Source organism: Periophthalmus magnuspinnatus, chromosome 16, assembly GCF_009829125.3.
Source record: "Periophthalmus magnuspinnatus isolate fPerMag1 chromosome 16, fPerMag1.2.pri, whole genome shotgun sequence".
NCBI lineage: Eukaryota > Metazoa > Chordata > Actinopteri > Gobiiformes > Gobiidae > Periophthalmus > Periophthalmus magnuspinnatus.
Genome location: NC_047141.1, coordinates 1,450,378 through 1,473,012, shown reverse-complemented (window position 1 = coordinate 1,473,012; position 22,635 = coordinate 1,450,378). Strand labels below are relative to the sequence as shown.

At 42.0% G+C, this 22,635-nt stretch overlaps 1 protein-coding gene across 2 annotated transcripts in view; it reads left to right on the top strand.

The window, feature by feature from the left end:
• The window catches only part of ascc3 (activating signal cointegrator 1 complex subunit 3), a 222,178-nt gene that overhangs the window by 94,716 nt on the left and 104,827 nt on the right, over positions 1-22,635 (top strand). For both annotated transcript variants that reach the window (XM_033980435.2, XM_055227922.1), the window contains exon 11: positions 16,414-16,578. In XM_033980435.2, the coding sequence (XP_033836326.1) occupies positions 16,414-16,578 (165 nt within the window). The remainder of the gene's footprint in view (positions 1-16,413; positions 16,579-22,635) is intronic.

The following is a 22,635-nucleotide window of genomic DNA, read 5'->3' as shown; positions in this document are numbered from 1 at the left end:
AGAGGGAGGAGAGGAGGACAGAAGAGGAGAGAGTAGGAGAGTAAGAGAGAGGGAGGAGAGGAGGAGGAGAGAAGAGGAGAGTGAGAGGAGAGGGAGGTGGAGAGAGGAAGGAGAGGAGGACAGTAAGAGAGAGGGAGAAGAGGAGGAGAATGAGAGGAAGCGAGAGGGAGGGGAGAGGGAGGAGGGGAGGAGAAGAGGACGAGGGAGGGGAGGAGAGGAGAAGAGGACGAGGGAGGAGAGGAGAAGAGGACGAGGGAGGAGAGGAGAAGAGGACGAGGGAGGAGAGGAGAAGAGGACGAGGGAGGAGAGGAGGGGAGGAGTAGAGATGAGAGAGGGAAGGGAGGGAGCAGAGGTGGAGAGAGGAGGAGGAGAGTGGGAGGAGAGAGGAGAGAATAGAAAAAAAGGGATTAAGAGTGAGAGAGAGGGAGAGACAACGATAAAGTTGATAGAGAGGGATGGGATGAAGAGCGAGAAGAGACAGAGATGGAGAGAAAAATGAAGAGAAAGAGAAGGATAGTGACAGTAAAAGGTGGGGCTTAAATTCCAGAAATGAGGCCAATTCCAGCTCAGAGGTAGAGTTCTTTCGAGGTGTGGACAGACTCCACGAGGATCCTTCAGTTTTCACTCAAACACTGTAAAAACAATTCTTTTTACGCATTTGTTTATTCTTCATGTTTTATATTGTTTACTTTTTCTATAAAAACTAAAAAATATAATCTTAGATGAACTTTTAATTTTTCTAGTTCTGATTTCTATGAACTTTTTCTGATAGAAGACCTCCAAGAGTGTTAGCTTTGTGTGATATCTGTGTAACATTTTTAAACTTTTTCCATTCACAGCTTAATAATATTTTGTTTGAAATTGGTTATCGCTACGGGAATCGTCCTACATTTTCATTGTTCCGAAAATCATGCTATGCTTTGCCTGGAAAGTTTCACAAAATGGTGATACATGTTTGTCCAAGACCAGCAGTTGGCAGCACTGAGCTCAAAACAGAGAGAGATGGTTTAATCCCACAGCAAAACTCAGTACCTGCAGCCAATCGTGAACCAGTACTGGCCATAGACTGTACAGTGGTCCCTGGTTTATTGCGGGGGTCACGTTCTAAAAATAACCCACAATAGGCGAAATCCACAAAGTAGTCAGCTTTATTTTTTTTCCAATTATTATATATATGTTTTGAAGCTGTAAAACCCCTCACCACACACTTTATACACTTTTCTCAGACAGGCATTAACATTTTCTCACATTTCTCTCTTGTTTAAACTCTCTCAAAGTTCAAATCTTCGCAGGTGCCTTTGTCAGTGCAGAATATTGTGGGTTTTGTCGGGGGGGAAACTTGCGAACACACAGCACTTCAGAGTCACACTGCGATCCAACATTTATGTAAATTTGTCTGAACACATTCTGCACTGTACAGGAGACATGGCACGGAGGAGACTGATGGACAATGGTCTACAGTCCCTTAACCAATCAGGACGCAGAACACAATGCACGTTCATACAGTGCAAAAAAGCAAGTAAAATTGCACACAAAAAATCCACAAAACAGCGAGACCGCGAAAGATGAACTGTGGTATAGCGAGGGAACTGTATATATCAGTGGACATAGCTAACCTGCTAACCGCTGAGTTCCAAACTGGAAGTGATCATGGGCGCACGTCCAGCTCCATCGACTCTGGCTCCAGTTCACTTTCTGTGTAAAAACTGTGTCCCTTCTCTCTGTTTCTGCTGCTGTCAGACTCATCATTTTGGTCATTTTGGTTGTAAATCAAGATATGAACATTAATAACAGACAAATCAGGCACCTTCTTTTCCTGAGGTTGCTTTCCCTAGCGTTAGCAAAAGCTTTGATTGACAGCGTTGCTAAGCACCTGCTCCCTCCTGAACCAGATTGGCTCTTTGGTTGCTATAATTCTCGCAGTTGAATTTCCAAATATGGAGCTCATCTCCCCTGTAACTGCTCTAGCCTCCATGAGCTTTATTTGGAGCTGAACACTGTGGCTAACGTCTCACTCACTTAGTCCATTTCTTTACACGGGCTGTGTTGCTGTAATGGTGAATTCTGGAGATTGTGAGTTTTCACATGAGATCTATTTGTATCAATATGCAGAATGGGCGGGCCTTTAAAGTTCTTATATTTGGCTCTTTGGCTCTTCATGGTGAAATATTGCAGTGTTATCCCTTAATTCTGAGAGCTACAGAACAAAGCCGCGGTAATGGACAGAGCTGGGCCCTTAAAAGCTCTAAAGGCATCTTAAAAACCCTCATTATAAAGTATTATGTGAATGTCAGGCTGCAGTGAATCAGCACTTACTCCTCAAGTTCTCACAGTTTCACAACGACGACTCCAGCCTCAGTAATTAGTCACAGCGTGGAGAAAGACGGGAGGAGAAAGATAGAGAGAGGGGGAGGAGAAAGACGGGAGGAGAGAGAGAGAGAGGAGGGGGGAGGAGGAAGAGAGAGAGGGGGAGGAGAACGACGGGAGGAGATAGAGAGGAGGGGGGAGGAGGAAGAGAGAGAGGGGAGAGGGGAGGAGAAAGAGAGGGGGAGAGGGAGGAGAGGGAAGAGAGAGGAAGGAGAAAGAGGGGGAAGAGGGAGAAAGAGGGGGAAGAGGGAGAAAGAGGGGAGGAGGGAGGAGAGAGGGAGGAGGGAGTAAAAGAGAGGGGAAGTAGGGAGGCAGGGAGAGAGAAAGGAGGATGGAGGCAGAGAGAGAAATGAGATGAAGTGGAGAGAAGGAGAAAGGAGGGAGAGAGAAATAAAGGAGGTAGAGAGGAGAGAAGGAGAAAGGAGGCAGAGAGAGAGAAAGGAGGTAGAGAGGAGAGAAGGAGAAAGGAGGTAGAGAGGAGAGAAGGAGAAAGGAGGCAGCGAGAGAGAGAAAGGAGGTAGAGAGGAGAGAAGGAGAAAGGAGGTAGATAGGAGGTAGAGAGGAGAGAACGAGAGAGGAGGTAGAGAGGAGAGAACGAGAGAGGAGGTAGAGAGGAGAGAAGGAGAAAGGAGGCAGCGAGAGAGAGAAAGGTAGCGAGGAGAGGAGAAAGGAGGTAGATAGGAGAGAAGGAGAAAGGAGGCAGAGAGGAGGTAGAGAGGAGAGAAGGAGAAAGGAGGCAGCGAGAGAGAGAAAGGAGGTAGCGAGAAGAGAAGGAGAAAGGAAGTAGATAGGAGAGAAGGAGAAATGAGGCAGGAGAGAGAAAGGAGGTAGAGAGGTATAGAATGTTGTCTGGAAGAGTCTGTGGTTGAGTCTGACACTGGCGGCTCAGGCTTTACTCACAAATGATGTGGGAAAATGTTAAGGACGTGAGGTTATGTAAGACTTCAACTTTTACAACAACTATTCACCTGGAACTAGGGCTGAAAATCAGACATTAAAAGAGACTAAGACTCGTATCGAAAATACATACTTATTTTTAGTATTGATTTATAGTATCGATACTTTATCACCTGTTTATATATCCTCAGACCTACATGAGCAGTCAAAAGACACTCCTGAAGTAAGATATATGGAATTATGTAGCAAAGAAAAACAGGACATTACTAAAAACTCTGAGGATTTAAATATAAGATATAAAGATGTAATGTGTTTCTTTACACATCCTGTAATCCCATTTTACTTCATATATTTGATGTCTTCTGTGTGTATTTAAAATGTAGAAAGTCGTAAAAAAACAACAACAAAAAAACATTGAATGTGAGGGTGTGTCCAAACTTTCCCTGTAGTGTAAATCAAAACAAGGAAAACAAAAGGACTAGCCAGTAGCCATTATGGGCCTGAACAATTATGCAAAATATGACTTAGGCACAGCTCTTTAGACCTAGTCCACAAACAAAAAACATAAACAAACAGGTGTGTTAGCTTCAGTGTAGTTAGCTCCTCCCTTCAGACAGATCTAAGGCAGTGTCCAGCAGTAATCTGACCAGACCTGAAGAAGCGGCTTGGATGAGCAACCAAACGTCTTCACTCTAAAACGTTTGTCCAGTTACGGATTTGAATTTTCTTTTCCTCTGAACCTATGACAGAGAAATACAATCTTAACTTGGGGTTAGGTTTATTTGACTATTAACAAAAACATACTCTCCTACTGATGTGACACATACATGGTAATATAAGACAATCTGCCAATAATCCAATGAGGTCCATCTTTTTCCATACCAGGGTTTAGTTTGTTTTCATCCCTGACAGTTTGGACTGCTCACCAGCGCCTCAGAGTGGTCATGTGACATTGCGGTGATGTGTACAGTCAGCTGATTTAAACAGGTTTTGGTGCTGTCTTCCTACTGGTGGAGGCAGGACGACAGCGCCATCTACAGTCCAACTTCTTCAGGACAGTATCTCAGGTGTGTGAGAGTAAAAAGGCCCCCTCGTCCCCATCTGTCCAAACTGTCAGGGATGAAAACTAACTAAAATTTTGTCTGGAAAAAAGAGTCTGTTAAAATAAATAAATCTGCCCAATCAAGAAAAAAACACTCCTCCAGTGCTGCTGTCTTATTCCTGCTGCTTGAAACAGAATTAAAAATATTCCAATTCCACAATGTCTTTAAATCAGACCTGTTTTTCAAACTGTTCTGTTCAGATGTTTATCCATGTTCTAGTTGTTTCATCTCATTGATTCTCTGAGGTGATTTATGTTTGAGTAATTTTTAATCGCTTAATCTCAAGACATCATTTTGATGATCTACTCCCTTTTAACCACCACCGGTACACACCCACTGTGACGTACACGCCCACTGTGATGTACGCACTTCCTTCTCCAGTTTTATTTTCTTAATCAGTGACACTCGTAGGATTCAGTAGCATTGTGTCGTCATTTTGATACAAATGAAAAAAGTGCTGCTCTAGTGTGATGTGATGTGCAGCTATCCGTTGGGGGCACTTTGTTGTGATGACGTTTACGGCAATTTCAGCTCCAACTGGACACCACTGTTTTCTTTTTGTTTCTTTTATGAAGTCATTTATATGAATATTATGATTTAAATGTGTAAATTATAACTTAATGGCCCACAAATGTCAAAGATTGTAACTATAGAGATACAAGCACAATTTGGCTGATTTACATGGCAGACAGTCCATCAGAAAAGCTTCATGGTGCCCCTTTAACGTGGAGTCCAATTTACAAAAAGCAACATACATAAATTATAATAGAAATTTGCCTTTTCCATCGAAGCAGCCAGTGACTCTTTGGCCTCTCTTTGATAAATACCAAACCTGTATGACAACCCAGTGTAAAAGATCTCACTAATCATGTCGTAACCGAGTTGGAGGTAATCGCCAGAGGAAATGTCAGCAGTGTCTACAAGAGCCTGGAAATGTCTCCAGCTCAGAAGCACCTCGCAGCAAAAAATACATCAGCCAACTGCGAGCCCTAATGCGCGACAAGACTGACAAAATGTTTAAAATGTTCCTCTGTCTCTGAATCAAACAAAGATAATAAATCATGAATGTACAGCAGCTGCCAGCATTTCATTACAACATGAAATAAAGGGTCGGATTATAATAAGTGACAGCGTGGGAGAAGAGAGATGTTTGAGGCATTGTTTCATCTTTGCTGCTGTCTTCAGAGGTTTAGTAGAAATCAGGTACGTTTACTTTAAAGGAACTGTACTACGCCATTTTTACCTGTGTTCTGATGTTGTTTCCTCGTCAAAAACAGACCTGGAGTTGTGTTTTGTTTCATTCACGCTAGAGGTAAGATCTTAAGCCCGAGCCCGAGCCCGAGCCCGAGCCCGAGCCCGAGCCCGACCCGAATTTCGGGCCGGGTCGGGCCTAAAATGTCAATCATTACGTTCGGGTCGGGTCGGGCTCGGGCTTCTCTCTACCTGACTTTTTAAAAATAAATATATGTTTATAAAAATGTATACTAAAACAATGTGTGGATACTAAACTTAGGAATACTTGTTATAAAAAAAAATAATTTGGATAAAACAGAGAAGGCGCTGTAAGGTAATTGCTATTTAACTACTAAACAGGAGCCGCAGAGCCAGAGCGTACTCTGCGCACGTGAACGCCCCCTCTTCCCCTCCGCAAGTCTGCATCTATTTTGACCTGGTATCGCTGATATGGAGCAGCAAGAAGTAAAGGATAAACTAAAGACAGGGGAACTGAAAAGGCAAACACGCACCGGCAAGAGTGAGGTGCGGAAATGCTTCAAATTGATTGTTGAAGGTTGGCTTCGCTGAATGTAGTCAATGTGGCGCTTTGCTTTCATACGAGAGCAAAAAGACTGGCACCTCGACGCTGAGCAGGCATTTAAACAGCTGTACTGGCAAAAGTGATGATCGTCAAACATCTATATTATCATTTGTCCCAAAGACCGCACCTCTTCGCACTAAGCAGACCATCACAGACAAGTGCGTGCACTTTTGCTGTCAGGACCTTAGACCATTTTCAGTTGTTAGTGGTGAAGGTTTTTTATTAGTAGGCTTATTTTTACGCATGTTTAACTTTGTTTGGTTCTTTATTTTTTTTATTTATCCTCACAAATAAAATATGAAATTTCGGGTTTGCTTCAGGCTCGGGCCTGCAAATCAAGTTAATTGGTCGGGCTCGGGCTGGGTCGGGCTTTGGCCTGGGTCGGGTCGGGCTGGATTTTTTAGGCCCTAAAAATTCACACATGTCTGCTCCACCTTGTGATGGAGTTTATCAACTCCACACACCTTCACTAGAATCATTAGGATGATTTCAGACCTTGAATTGGCAATCACGAATAAAACAAAAGGGAACAGGTAAATGTCAATTTGAAAACTACTGCATCATGACATCACAAGGTAGGACAGAGCATTTTGAGTTTTGGAGATGTAGACAGACTAATAATAAAGTGTTACTCAAACATGTGTGAATGAAACAAAACACAACTCCAGGTCTGTTTTTGAGGAGGAACAGCATAGGAACATGACTTAAAGCTACAGGAGTCCATTTTACGTAATAAATTACATTTACGACCATCATAAAGTGGTTTTCGGACACTACTACACTACTTTTATTCCTACTTGTGTAATATACTGCCTGGCTGAAAAATAAAAAGCTGCCACCAAAAAAAAGGTCACACACAAATATTTTGTTGTTCTGCCTTTAGCTTTGATTACGGCATTCACTGTGATATTGTTTCGATTTCGCTTCTGCAATGTCACAAAATTTATTTCCATCCAGTGTTGCGTTCATTTTTCACCAAGATCTTGCATTGATGGTGTTACAGTCTGACCGCTGCACCAAGCTTCTCCAGCACATCCCAAACATTCTCAGTGGGGTTAAGGTCTGGACTCTGTGGTGGCCAATCCATGTGTGAAAATGATGTCTCATGCTCCTGAACCACTCACAGTCACAATTTGAGCCCCATGAATCCTGGCATTGTCACCTTGGAATATGCCCGTGCCATCAGGGAAGAAAAAATGTATCGATGGAGTAACCTGGTCATTTACTATATTCAGGTGTCAGCTGACCTCATTCTTTGAGCACAGACTGTTGCTGAACCTAGACCTGACCAACTGCAGAAGGAGAGGAACTATTTGCTTTTTTTTTGGCCACGCAGTGTATATTTTGCAGTGTAACAGTACTCTTACTTGAGTATCCAAACCTCCTTTTCAAACCTTGTTCGTACTTGGATGTGAGACCGCTGGGAATACCAGGGGCCACAGTGGGACAGCAGTGGCTCTTGGGGAAACTGCCCTTGTTTCCTTAGGCAAAACACTTCACTCGCATTGTCTTTAATGTGAATGTGTTATGTGTGGGAGTTTTTGGTGGTCAGAGTGGCCAGTGGCGCATATTGATAGCTTTGCTTCAGTTTTCCTGCCCCAGGACAACTGTGGCTTAAGAAGTCGCTTACCACCACTGAGGATCTATTGAATAATGCATGGAACTGTAAAGAGAATTGATTGAGCGTCTGGAAAGTGCTATATAAGACTAATGCAGCGTTTTAATCATTTTTATTGAGTAAACTGTGAGTCTAGTGAGAAAGGTTTGTGTGGACATTAGGAAATGATTTGAGCACCTTCAGAAAGGTCCTTTTAAAATGGCAGAGTCTTTGCATTACTGAATATGTCTTTGCAATTACATTCACTTGAAATTATAAATCAGATCTGTACAAACACTCCCACCTGAGAACTAGTTTACCCACTTACTTTTTACCCTTAATTTTTCAAGCTATTATTTTGTCCCTCTTCTTAAATCAGACCTATTCTTCAAACTGGACTTTTCAGATCTTTATCCATGTTCTAGTCGTTTCTTCTCATTGACCCTCTGAAGTTGTATTTGGAGTGATTCATGTTTGAGTAATCTTTAATCCACTATTTTCAAGATGTCATTTTGCCGATCTACCCCCGTTTAACCTCCACACTGCCCACTGTGACACACCCTCTGACGTACACACTTTCCTCTCCATTTTATTTGTAGGATTCACCAGCGTCGCATAGTCCTTTTGGTATAAATAAAAAAAAAAGTGCTGCTCACTAGTGTGATGTGCAGCTATCCATTGCTGCCGACGGTATGTGGCGCTTTGTTGTGATGACGTTTTTACCCATTGTAAACCATGGCCTTTGTATGTGTCCTTCAGTACAGTCATTATATTTAACCAACTAAAAGCAAAGTTTGTTATTGCCGCAATTTCGCTGATTATTATAAGTAATTTTAGCTCTGAAGGAGAGGGATGCCACACACTTCTCAAGAATTATTTTCACAAAAACATTTTGAAGCATTATGTGGCAATGTTTACAAAACAAAAAGGCAAAGTAGCTTCTTGGAGACTAGTGTTTTGGAGACATTTGCAGGATAGGGCCACGAATGATGATACTAACATTTCAAACTTGATTTTGATACTAAGGAATAGACTTGATATGGATGTATTCTTTCTTTAGACAATAGAATGTGATTAAATGGCTCTGTCCTGGTTCAGGCATGGTCCAATCAGTCCTGGTTCTTCCTCTGGTCAGTCCCGGTTTAGTCCTGGTTTAGTCCTGGTTTAGTCCTGATTTAGTCCTGATTTAGTCCCAGTTTAGTCCCGTTTAGTCCCGGTTTAGTGCCTGTTTAGTCCCTGTTTAGTCTTTGTTTAGTCCTGTTCCAACCCTGTTTAGTCCTGGTTCAGTCCCTGTTTAGTCCCGGTTTAGTCCCGGTTTAGTCCCGGTTTAGTCCCGGTTTAGTCCCGGTTGCGTCACCCATTTGTCTCCATGGAGATAAATTTCAGTTATTGCCATAGTGTGAATTTTTCCAGATTTGTTTTGTCATGATACAAAAATTTCACCCTACATTTTGGTGATAAGAAATAGACTTAATGCCCAATGCCCAATACCACAATGATAAAAAATACTCTTTCTTCAGACAATATACTGTGATTTTCCACATTAAATGTTTTTACTTTGTTTTCTGTTCCTATGTGTGTTATATGTGTGTAGTACCCTCAGTGTCCAGTAGGTTCATAGTGGTCCATAGGTGTGTACTAGTCTATGTGTCTTATATATATGTGTGTCTTATACTTACATTCAGAGACACATCATTATAAATATATTAGTTTCAGTATCAGTTAATGTCTGTTTTTCGATACGTTTGACAATGCTAACACAGGATTTTCAAAACACAATCGCATTACAACATTGTTAAGCTGATATACTCCTTTCCGAGTTGATAGGCTCTTTAAATATGCCACTTTGAGAGAATAAGTCTGTGTATTTCAAACATTACAGCGTATAGACTCATTTTCATTATCTGTAGTGGGAAGTTGTTTTTGCTGCTGCTCTGAGTTTTGTTGATTGATCCTGTTTCTTTGGCGATCAGTTGATGAATAGACTTAATATTGCTTTAGAAAACACTGGCACTCGCTCTGCTTTTCTCTGCTCTGCACATTTGTGAGTCAATTAAGAGACTTGCTCTTGCCAGAATACCTCCATTTAAATTAACCAGCAGCTCCAATTAGCAGCCTCTCTTCTCCGAACACTGCTGTCTCTAATGGCCAGCCCTGGATTGATTTGAATACAAACTGGAGAGCATTTACACAAACAATTTATGAAGATTTTTTTCATTCCCACTCACGGACAGTTCGCCAAACAGTTTACACTACATTAATTATGCATTCTTGTGTTTTCCTCGCTCTAACAATGATTGAAATTGGACTGGAATTAAAGTGCTAAAAGCTGTTTGCTGGCCCTTGATCTGAAGGATAGTCAAAATTATTACTATTTTGACTGAAGGACAGGACTGTGCTTTCATTATAATGAAGATGGATACGCAAAACACGAGTAAATAATAATAAATAAAAGAATGGCTCATTTTAAAAAGTCAAATATCCAGATTGTGATAGTTTGGGCTGGTGTTGTCTCGATACTAAAATTTAAAACTTGATTTTGATGCTAAGGAATAGACGCGATACTGATTCCGATACCACGATGATGATAAAAATAGACTATATAGAATATGATTTTCCACATGAAATATTTGTACAGTTGTCCCTCACTATATCGTGGTTCACCTTTTGCGACCTCACTGTTTTGCTGATTTTTTCATACTTTTTTTTACAATGTATGAACATGCATTGTGTCCTAAGGGACTGTAAAACATTGTCAATCAATCTCCTCTGTGCCGCATATAATAACTGTCAAAAATAAAGCTGACTACTTTGTGGATTTCGCCTATTGCGGTTAAGAACATAACCCTTGTGATTAACCAGGGACCTCTGTACTTTCTTTTCTGTTCCCATGTGGCCTTATATCTGTGTAATCCCTCAGTGTCCAGTAGGTTCATAGTGGTCCATGGGCGTGTACTAGTTTATGTGTCTTATACAATCTTCAAGCTCCTATAGTTCTTAAGTTATACTCACCAAATTTTAGCAGTAGGTAAATTGAACCTTCCAAGATTTTTGCCAGTATGTACGGTTATAATTGTTCACTTACACTTGAACTTATCACTACTTAAACAAGGGGAAGTAAAAATTACCTAATTTTCAGTTTGTCTATCCAACACACTATATTTGAAAGCATTTCCAGGCTTATGGCTCTTATTTGGTCCTTGATATTACGTTTTAAGTCGTTTATTGTCTGAGGTTTATTCACAGACACCTTTTCTTAGATAACTCCACAGGAAGAAATCGGGACTAGTCAGGTCTCGGGAGATCACATACAGCCCCCTGTCTTTGAAAACGACTTATTATTCCTTTAATGGCATTTACACTTGGGGCATCTCTGGTATTAAAATGTCGACGGTAACACCGCTGGGTTTCTGAATTTGACCCATGTGACTCCAAAGTACCACTGTAGAATGAGGGTTTGTTCCCCGTTGCTGTATTTGCTCATATTAATGTTGGAAGGGTAGTTCTAAATGCTAAAAGAAAAATATTTAGAAACAAGAGTTATGATTTTTTTTTCAACTGTCAGTGACTTTTGGGCCACCCTGTACTAGTTCTGATACAGCTCAATATGATTCTAAAGATAAAGATTCACCTTTGACAACCTTAGTTTGGATATGTTATTGCTTTGTATGGAATGTTCCATAGTATAGCATTACACTTTTCTGTCTTGCATTTATTCAGTCATTCAAGTGTTTGGATTCAGAGCATCAAAAATAAAAATAAAACATTTTCCAACCACCAAAAGATAACATGGCAACCTAAATATGTTATGTGTAAATGTAAACATAATACCCCATAGAAGTGTCAGTAGAAGTGTTTAAGATAAATAGTTTGCAATTAAAACTGCAAGCAGTGATAAAGGGCCCTCACAACCCTTGTACCCATGGAAGGGATGCTTCAGTGGGAGGGCTGCCTGTAAACCATGGTGTAACATTTGGTTCAGAATTACCACTGCCACACTGGAAATATTGCTTTCAAAATGGTCGCTTTGTTAAACCCTCATTAAACCCTAAGATTTATGTAAATTCTTTTAACAACTTTTCTTCCAGATATTTTCTGATGAGGCTGCATCGGATAAAAACCCTCAGAATAGTTTGTTTAAATCCATGGGCTAGATTTTGGGTGACTCAAGTTTGACCCAAAATGGCTGCCACCTTGTGTGGTTTCACTTTTCAAACTGGGTGTATGACCCCAAACTTTCAGGTTTAATAAGATCTAAAATAAACTAAACCATGGATAAGGCTTTTCAAATAATAATCAATCCAAAAGAGGACATCAAAATGAATTGATTTATGTCTAAATTAAACAAAAGCGCAAATATGATTTTTTTTTTTTTTTTGAGATGCTTTATTGTTTATGTGCAGAACAGTGAAGGGGGGTTGAGAGAGGATCTTGGCGCACAGCAGCCTTTACCACTTCCTCTTTTACTTATCGAGCTCTTGTCCTAGTTCTGTGCTCATCTCCTCCAGCAGGGAGCACTGTTCTTGTCCTCCTCAGCTTTTGCTCCAACTCATTGCATCTTTCAACCTGCAGGGAGCGCTCTACCTTCAGCTCCACACAGGTCTTTGAGATAGCTGTTGTTTCCTCCTCTAGTTCAGTTTTGATGTGTTTCTCTTGTGCTACCTCATGCCTCACACTGTTCTTAATAACCAGCAGGGAGCGCCCTTCCTCTGCTCTTGCCAATAGTTGGTCTGACGCACTGCACATCTCAGATCTCCCATTTTTCTCCTGTTCCACCTCCTGCTGTAGTACAATGTTCCTTTTGACCAGCAGGGAGTGCTCACCTGCTGTCCTCCTCAGTAGCTGCTCTAGCGTATTGCGTCTCTCCTCCAGCTGGGAGTGTTCTACTTGTGACATGCTCAGGTCCTCCTTCATCTCCTCACAGGTCCTCAAAATGGCGTCCTTCTCCTCCTCCATCTTTCAAACCTGTTTCTCTGTGTCTTGGATTTGCCTGAACATCTTGACCTCCTGCACAACCTCCTCTTGTTGTTTGGCCTTCAGTTCCCGAGTAGACATGTCCGTTTTAAGATTTGCCAGTGCACGCTCCAGTTGAGAGCTCTTCTCCGTTAGTGCTGTGTTATCCGATCGGCAGTGTCATTCCGGAGACTCTGCTTTTCCTTCTCCCACTTTTTAGATTTTTGGCAGGAATCTTTTCGGATTTGCTCCAATATCTCTTTCATTTCCATGACCTGTTTCTGCAACGCCTCTGTGGTGCCATCTTTGGACTGAAGCTGGTATTTCAGTTCATCTGACTGGTGTATAAATGCTCCTCTCTCCTTTTTCACTTTGTCCAGTTCAGTTTGGAGTTCTTGGGTTGTTTTGACTTTGGAGGGGCATGCCTCAATAAGATGACCCCTGGCTTGACATGATAGAAAATGGCCACTGCCACAGTGAAAATAAATGTCTCTGTCCCATTTTTGCAGAGGGCGCTGGTGAGCCATTTTTAAAGACAGAAGTCTAATTCACATATCATTATCTCCAGGTCATCAAAATACAGACTTTGAGTCCATCTAACTTTGTGACGTTTGCAAAAGTTCCTGGGATTTTTATGCTTTCAAAATGGCCGCTTCGTTAAGCGCTCGTTAAGACCATACCCTGAGACTTTGGAGTCCATCGGATCAGAACCCTAGGAAGTTTGAGGTCTAGATTAAGTTTCAAGTCTGACCCAATATGGCCGACGTCCTGCATAGTTTAGGGCGGGGCCATAATGTACTTCTTTTTCTAACTCGTTATACTCTGTGTACCTGCCAAGTTTTCTATGACCACAATGGAAAACATTGGCTCCACCCCCTCCTATCTCATTATCTTTTTTAACTTTCCAGAGGGTCCAGCTCACTGTGCACGTGTGTGTCATTGGGTCTATTCAAATCATCTTTTCTGTTGTAAGATTAATGAATTTACATATGGTCCCTGACAAATAGAATTTTTTTTTTATTTAAAAATCTGACAACTTTTGTGAAACTGCGGAATTTTTTTGTCTTTTGGTCAAGTTTGAAGCGTTTTTGAAACTGTTGGAGAAGATGTCAAAAGATTATATGTCATTTTGTCAATCGTGGGCTTGATCCAATATGGCCGACTTCCTGTAGGGTTTAGGGTGGGGCCCTAATATCATTTTCAACATTTCCTGTCGTGACCTATTTTTGTTGCTAAGGTTCATTTGTCTACAATGACATTTTTCTGGGTCGAGCTTCCATTGGTGCAATGTAAATTGATTTTTGAAGTGGCACTACTGAGCTGTCTTTAGATTTTTTTCTCGCCGTCTTCACTCACAATTAGAGCTCACAGAACTCTAATTTTTTTATATCAGTTACTTGTCTATACTTTACAGTTTACTGCTTGATTTTTGTGATTTTCTTCAAAATTCTGCACACACAATACATACAATACATCGTCCCCGAGGTCTATATAACACAAATTATTTGCTAATGATCTTCTGTATGAGGTTTAATCAAGCACACTATGAGAACAATGAACAAGCAAACAAAGGAGAAAGACCAAACCCAGGCCCTTCTAACCACTGCGCCACTGTGCCGCCCCATTTTAAGTGTTCTATATTACACAAAATACATTCTTGTGCTAGCTTGTGCGCTGTTATTAGCTAAGTCATGTGTTGTGCTGTTGCGAGCTAGCTTGTCTGTTTTGCTGTTAGGAGCTAGCTTGTGTCTTGTGCTGTTAGGAGACAGCTCGTCTGTTATGCTGTTATGAGCTAGCTGGTGTGTTGTACTGTTATAAGCTAGCTTGTGTGTTGTGCAGTAATGAGTTAGCTGTTTGTTGTGCTGTTATGAGCTAGCTCGTGTGTTGTGCAGTTATGAGCTGTGCTGATATGAGTTAGTTGTTTGTTATGCTGTTATGAGCTGTGCTGTTATGAGTTAGCTGTTTGTTGTGCGGTTATGAGCTGTGCTGTTATGAGTTAGCTGTTTGTTGTGCTGTTATGAGCTAGCTCGTGTGTTGTGCAGTTATGAGCTGTTCTGATATGAGTTAGCTGTTTGTTATGCTGTTATGAGCTGTGCTGTTATGAGTTAGCTGTTTGTTGTGCTGTTATGAGCTGTGCTGTTATGAGTTAGCTGTTTGTTGTGCTGTTATGAGCTGTGCTGTTATGAGTTAGCTGTTTGTTGTGCTGTTATGAGCTGTTCTGTTATGAGTTAGCTGTTTGTTGTGCTGTTATGAGCTGTGCTGTTATGAGTTAGCTGTTTGTTGTGCTGTTATGAGCTTCCTCGTGTGTTGTGCTGTTAGAGCTGGCTTGTGTATTCTGCTGTTGTGAGCTATCTCGTGTGTTGTGCTGTTAGGAGCTAGCGCATGTGTTGTACTGTTAAGAGCTAGCTTGTGTATTCTGCTGTTATGAGCTAGCTTGTGTGTTGTGCTGTTATGAGTTAGCTGTGTGTTTGTAATGAGGCGGTCTACGGGCGATTGGGCGCCGATGAGCCGTAGGTCTGACACACTGCTCAGATGGGAGCGCTTTTACTGCCTATGTCATTGAGTTAAGTGAGCATCAAATTGCACACGATTATTCCCAGCAGTGGTGTCAATATGAACATCAATATCCTTGTTGAGATCGCTGTGAAATGGATGAGAGTCAGTCCACATTAGGCACATCATATTTTGTCACTCAAATATTATAGGATTTGTGTTTTGTTTTTGTTTTTTTTTGTTTTTTTTCTATTTTAACACGATTGATTTGTTTATGATCTTCTGCATGAGGTTTAATGAAGCACATTTTAAGCCCTAATGAACGCACCTTCGAAGTTAGTAAGTAGAGTTTGGACAGGGTCAAAATGTCCTTCAAATCAAGAAGTCGTGATGCTACTGAACCATAATTCACTTCTTCAGTTAAACTCTGACTCAAAACTAACGTTTTGGGAATGTACAAATATTCAAACTGGATGTAATGTGCATTTCAAGACAACCAAAGTGCTGTGAAGAACCCATATTTAGCTAACTTTACTTTTTGTGAGATTTTATTAAAGTAGATCTATTCTGCAAACTGGACTTTTCAGGGGGCGCCAAGCATGCAACACTTTGTTGTGGTGAAGTTTCATTTATCACGGGGGTTACGTTTTAAAAATAGCCTGCAATAGGCGAAATCCACAAAGTAGTCAGCTTTATTTCTTACAATTATTCTATATGTTTTGCAGCTGTAAAACCCCTCACCACACACTGTATACACTTTTCTCACACAGGCATTAACATTTTCTCACATTTCTCTTGTTTAAACACTCTCAAAGTTCAAACCTTCATAGGTGTCTTTGTCGGTGCAGAACGTTTCATCAACATTGTGGGTTTACTCGGGGAGAAAACTTGCAAACATACAGCACTTCAGAGTCACACTGCGATCCAACATTTATGTAAATTTGGCTGTGTTTGGCTGTGCCGTGTCTCCTGTACAGTACAGAATGTGATCACATTCTGTACTGTACAATGGTCTACAGTCCCTTAGCCAATCAGGACGCAGCACACAATGCACGTTCATACGCTGTAAAAAAAAAAAAAACATGCAAAATTGCACGCAAATTTTTTTTTAAAATTCTGTGAAACAGCGAGGTGAACCGCGATGTAGCGAGAGACCACTGTATTCATGTTCGTGTTGTGTTTTTCAGATGCTGGTGACGACTCCAGAGAAGTGGGACGTAGTAACGAGGAAGAGCGTTGGTGATGTGGCTCTGTCTCAGATCGTGCGTTTGTTGATTTTAGACGAGGTTCATCTGCTTCATGAAGACAGAGGTCCAGTGCTGGAGAGTCTGGTGGCCCGGACCATTCGACAGGTAAAGCATTAGAGCTTCAGTTAGTATTTATCTGTTACTTAATTTTAAGCAAAACTGTATCTTTTCTGACAATTTTTTCTACTTACATTAGATTTGCATTTTAGATATTTTAAGGCATTTTTTTTAATACAGAGGCCTAATTTTTTGTCACGGTTTTCCTTGGGACCCAAAAGCAGCACACAACTGGGAAGTAGTTCAACTGTTTATTGTCCAGACTAGTAATCAGGTAAATGTGGTAAGTATCTGGCTGGGGGCATCCAGAGGTATCGGGCTAACTGGCAGGCAGGTGGGCAGACCAGTAGGGGACAGGCAAACTTCCAAAAATAACAACAGAGGCACCTGGACACAGAAGAAACCAATTGTAGTATAAAAACACTGAAAAAAAGTTAACTTGTTTTGCGGAGCCAAACGTGTCTGCTAACGGTAGTAGTATAAACGACAAACTGGCAAGGAGTGGATGAAAAACCAGGTTTCTTATAGTGCAGGTAATGAGGGAAATTGCATCCAGCTGTCAGATCAGGTAAGCCGATGCCCAGGTGGGAGGAGAGACAGACAACACAGAAGGGAGAGACAACAGCAAAAGCAGCAGAAGGGAGTATCCTGACATTTTTAGGTTTTATACATGATAAGATGCCACAGGGAGCAGATTTAAATGTCTTTTAAGGGGACAATGGGACATGGGTTCAACAACAACAACAATCTGTCTTTCTGTCTTTAAGTTTACATACATGCCATTAGTATTTGTCTTTAAGACAGAAACTGATTCACCCAAAGGACAAAACCCCGAGCCATAAACAAAGTAATGTGTCTACTCCAGTCATTGTAGTGAAGTGTGCAGTGAGCGTTACACTGGAGAAACTGAACTGCTACTCCATAAGAGGATGTACTAACACCGTCACAAGAGCAGCTCAGGACCCCAGTCTGCTGTCCATCTCCATCTCAAAGACACTGACCACTCCTCTGAAGATAGTGAGGTGCAGATCTGAGCCAGAGAAAAGAAATGGTTTGAGAGGAGGGTTAAAGAAGCATTTTTTGTTAGGAAAGACAATCCTTCCTTAAACAGGAATGGGGGCCTGAGACATAATCTATTCCTCATCTATAACTCCATCCTCAGATCCAAAGCAAACAAAAGAGACTGAAGGGAACAATAGGGTCAGGCCGTAGGGCTATTAAAGGTTGAATGGGGGCCATTAAGACTGAAACTGGAGACAATAGCTATTTACAGTTTCAGTGTGCTTAGCTCTCCCTTTAGTTAGATATAAGTCAGTGTCGTGCAGTAATCTGACCAGAACTGAAGAAGCAGCTTGGATGAGCAGCGAAACACCTTCACTCCTACAATGATTTGTCCATTTGACAGATTTGACAGATATGGCTTTTACTATAGATCAGACCTGGACAACTGAGGAATTACACTGACATCTTGGAGTGTGTTCCATTTTTGTGAAGCAAAACAGCTAAAAGCCTCTTCCCTGTCTCTGTTTTGGTGCGGCTCATCCTTAGGCTTATGCAGTCATGTGATCTGATATTAAATGTTCTGTATTAATGATTAACAAGCAGTTGAGGGATTCTGGGAGTTTTTGAAGTCTTCCCTTATAGAGACATTTCATACAGTGCTGCTCTCTCCTAATAGAGAGTGATGGCCATCTTGCTTTTTCATCGAGAAAATACATCACCTGTAATAAAACAATATAATCTCTTCTCCTTAAGTTTATCTGAGACTGAGATTCCCATGGGCTTAATACTGATATAAAGAAAAATTAACAAATACCTTGTGTCAAGTTGATTTAAAACTCCATTTTCTTTCTTGCCTGTTTTGTGGACAACCTTTGGGGGTCCTCCTGCAATGGTACTGAGGCTCACTTTGGAAAACACTGATATAGGCAACGACTGCACTGGCTGTGGAGGGAATGAATTTAGCAGGGGCAACAGTAGCTCAGTTGATAGAGTGTTTGCCTTTTTGCTTCACACCTAATGATGGCGACAGTAAAATTTTAGTTTCGTCAGACCACAGGACATGTCTCCAAAAATTAAGGTCTTTGTCCCTGTGTGCATTTGTCAACTGTGTTTTGGTACATTCCTTGTTTCACTGTGGATAATGACACACACTTACAGCTTCAGCAGCATCTTCACAAGGTCTTTTGCCTTTGTTCGTGGGTTGATTTGCACATTTTGGCCCAAAGCATATTCATTTCTGGGACACATAGTCCATCTCCTTCCTGAGTGGTATGATGGCTAACATCCCCATGGTGTTTATACTTGTGTATAATAGTTTGGATAGATGAACGTGGCACCTTCCAGGATCTGGAAATTGCACCAAGGATGAACCAGACTTGTGCAAGTCCACAATTCTCCTTCTGATATCTTGGCTGATTTCTTTTGACTTTCCCATGATGTTATACAAAGAAGCAGTGTGTTTCAGGTGTGTCTTCAAATACAACCACAAGGTGTATCTCTGATGAACGAAAATGTTGTCAATAAACCTCAGAAGCTTCCAAAGACATGACATCATCATCTGGGTTTTCCCATATGGTTTAAAGGCATAGTAAACTTACTGTATATAAACTTCTGACATTGAAGAAAGTGATGAAAATTTGTCTAAACAAATAATTCTGTCATTATTCTGGCATTTAGCAAATCGAAATAATTTTCTTAATGCTAATTGACATAAAACAGGTAACAAGTGTAGTTATGTCACACAGTGAGGGAAAAAAAAAACAACATATGTGTCTTTTTATATAATGTATGTAAACTTCTGGTTTCAACTGTACCATCAATCCACCAACCTCCAGCTGTAAAATTTGGCTCAGTTTTGTGTTTTCTTCTGTTACTTCTCTTATTTTCGGGTAATTCTTTTAAAATGGATGAGGTGGTTAGTGTCCCATGTGATCAGTGAAATGTCGTTAAAAGCTCACTTTACGCTTTTGTGAACTCTTGAGTGTGTTTCTGCAGTAACCAATGATAATAATGGCTGCCAAACACATTTATCTAGTTTGAGCTGCTTTCATTAAGTCAAGGTTAATCATCCATCCACAAACTAATAGTGTTTAATGTGCCAAATAATGTCTCGAATTAAATAGAGATATGAATAACTGACACTCACGGAAACCGCATTTTACATATATTTAGACCAATGAGAAAAAAATCTGACTTTTTTTGTGGTAACGTACATCGCAAAGTGGCTCAGACCGTAAAGTGTTCGACGTATAACTGAGGAAACTGACATGGGCATGGGGAGAACATGCAAACTCCACCCAGAAAGACTGCGTGCTAAACCCAGGACCTTCTTGTTGTGAGGCAAGAGCACTAACCACTGCACCACCGTGCCATGGTATTTTAAAGGTGCATTGTTAAACATAATGAACTCTTGTGACCTTTAAGCCATGTTATAATGTTGGTACATCATAAAAAACAGACCTGAAGTTGTGTTTGGTTTCATTCACACAGAGTAACCCTTTATTATTAGTCTGTCAACATCTCCAAAGCTCAAAATGCTCTGTTTCATCTTGTGATGTCATGAAGCTGTAGTTTTTCAGTTAAGAGTTAGTGTTTACCTTTTGTTCAGAAAAAAAATGTCAATTCCAGGTCTGAAATGATCCAAATGATTCTAGTAAAGGTGCATAGAGCTTAAAAACACAGCAGAGCCCTTCCAGTATTACCACGTGATGACATTACAATGTGGAACAGAGTGTTTTCACCTTGAGAGAAGAAGCCTAAATATGCAGGGTCCGTCCATTTTCCTCCTTTATCCAGGGCCGGGTCGTGGAGGCAGCACTTTCAGCAGGGAGGCCCAGGCTTCCCTCTCCACAAACACTTGCTCCAGCTCTTCCGGGAGGATCCCGAGGCGTTCCTAGGCCAGCCAAGAGACATAGTCCCTCCAGCGTGTCTTGGGTCTTCCCCGGTGGGACGTGCCCGGAACACCTCCCTAGGGAGGCGTCCGGGAGGCATCCAGAGTAGCCCGAGCTACCTCAACTGGCTCCTCTCGACGTGGAGGAGCAGCAGCTCTACCCCGAACTCCTCCCGTATGACTGAGCTCCTCACCCTATTTTGAAGGGAGCGCCCAGCCACCCTGCGGAGGAAACTCCTTTTGACCGCTTGTATCGCGATCTTGTCCTTTCGGTCATTACCCAAAGCTCATGACCACAGGTGAGGGTAGGAACGTCGATTGACCGGTAAATCGAGAGCTTTGCCTTCCGGCTCAGCTCCTTCTTTATCACAACGGTCTGATACAGCGATCGCATCAATGCAGACGCTGCACCGATCCGCCTTTCAATCTCACGCTCCATCTGTCCCTCACTCGTGAACAAGACCCCGAGATACTTGAACTCCTCCACTTGAGGCAAGGACTTTCCAACCACCCGGATTGGGCGAACCACCTTTTTCCGTTCTAGAACCATGGCCTCGGATTTGGAGGAGCTGATTTTCATCCCAGCGACTTCACACTCGGCTGCAAACCGCCCCAGTGCCTGTTGCAGGTCCTGGCTCGACGAAGCCATCAGGACAACATCATCTGCAAACAGCAGAGATGAAATCCTGTGGTTCCCAAACCAGGCCCCCTCCGGCCCCTGGCTGCACCTAGAAATTCTGTCCATAAATATAATGAACAGAACCGGTGACAAAGGGCAGCCCTAGCATAGTCCAACATGCACCGGGAACAAGTCTGACTGCTGGCAATGCGAACACAGCTCCTGCTTTGGTCATACAGGAACTGGACAGCCCTTAGCAAAGGGCCTGGGACCCCATACTCCTGACGCACCCCTCAAAGGACACCACGAGGGACACGGACGAATGCCTTCTCCAGATCCATAAAGCACATGTGGACTGGTTGGTCAAACTCCCATGAACCCTCAAGGACCCAATAGAGAGTGTAGAGCTGGTCTAGGGTTCCGCGACCGGGACGAAAACCACACTGCTCCTCCTGAATCCGGAGATTCAACTATCGGTCGGATTCTCCTCTCCAGTACCCTGGAATAGACCTTACCGGGAAGGCTGAGGAGTGTAGTTGGAACACACCCTCCGGTCAGGGCCGGCCCTAGCCTTTAGGGGGCACTCACCACATCAGCAGCACAAATCCCACATTGCATCTTGATACTGCACAGATCTCTCTTTATCACAGGCACTTTGTTGTTATTTGTGACTATTACGTTATTTATTTATTTTTAGCACTCATATAACATATAAAAATAAAAAAGACACAGTTTATTAAAAAAAAATCAGCTGCAGGAAGAGGCAAAAAGCCCAAATATTAACCTTATGAATACATAAAATTGAACACTGTGGTGGTGCATTGGATAAAAAATGACATTTATGCAACTTAAAAAGTGAATTCAAACATGGATTAAAATTCAATAAAACATCCAACAATTGAAAGATTATTAAACATTACCCTGAAATATTAGACATTTCCTTAAACTCTTTTTAAATAGTTTCTGTCATCACGAGCCACATGGCTCTACACTTTGCAGCCTCTGGATCACAGGCAATGAGTATTGTATCTATGAATCTGCATTAATTTGTTAAGTTGAGGTCAGCAGCTCTCCGCCCGCACTGTAAACAGTGTTGGTGAAGCACTGCTTCCCTCTCCTGAGGCGTCTGACGGTTCGGTTTAGTTTCGTTTGGACGGTCTGTTGGGAACGTCTGGTGGAACCCTGTGTCAGCAGGGTCTTCAACTCACACCTCCGGGAGTGCTTCTCCCATATCTTGGGTAAGGTTGGAGGCATGAGCCTGAGTGGGCCATGTTCTCCACCTCCATTGTCAATGCGGCTGCACGTAGCTGTGGTCTCAAGGTCTCTGATGCCTGTCGCGGTAGCAATCGCTGAACCCGGTGCTGGACGCCGGAAGTAAGGGGTGCCGTCTGGCTGAAGAAGGAGTCCTATCAGGCCCTGCTGGCTTGTGGGACTCCTGAAGCAGCCGACAGGTACCTTCAGGCCAAGCGTGCCGCAGCCTGTGCAGTCGCAGAGGCAAAAACTCTGGGCTGGGAGGAGTTCCGGGAGTTCATGGAGAAGGACTATCGGTCGGCCTCGAAGAAATTCTGGCAAATATGCAAGGTTGACGTGTTAA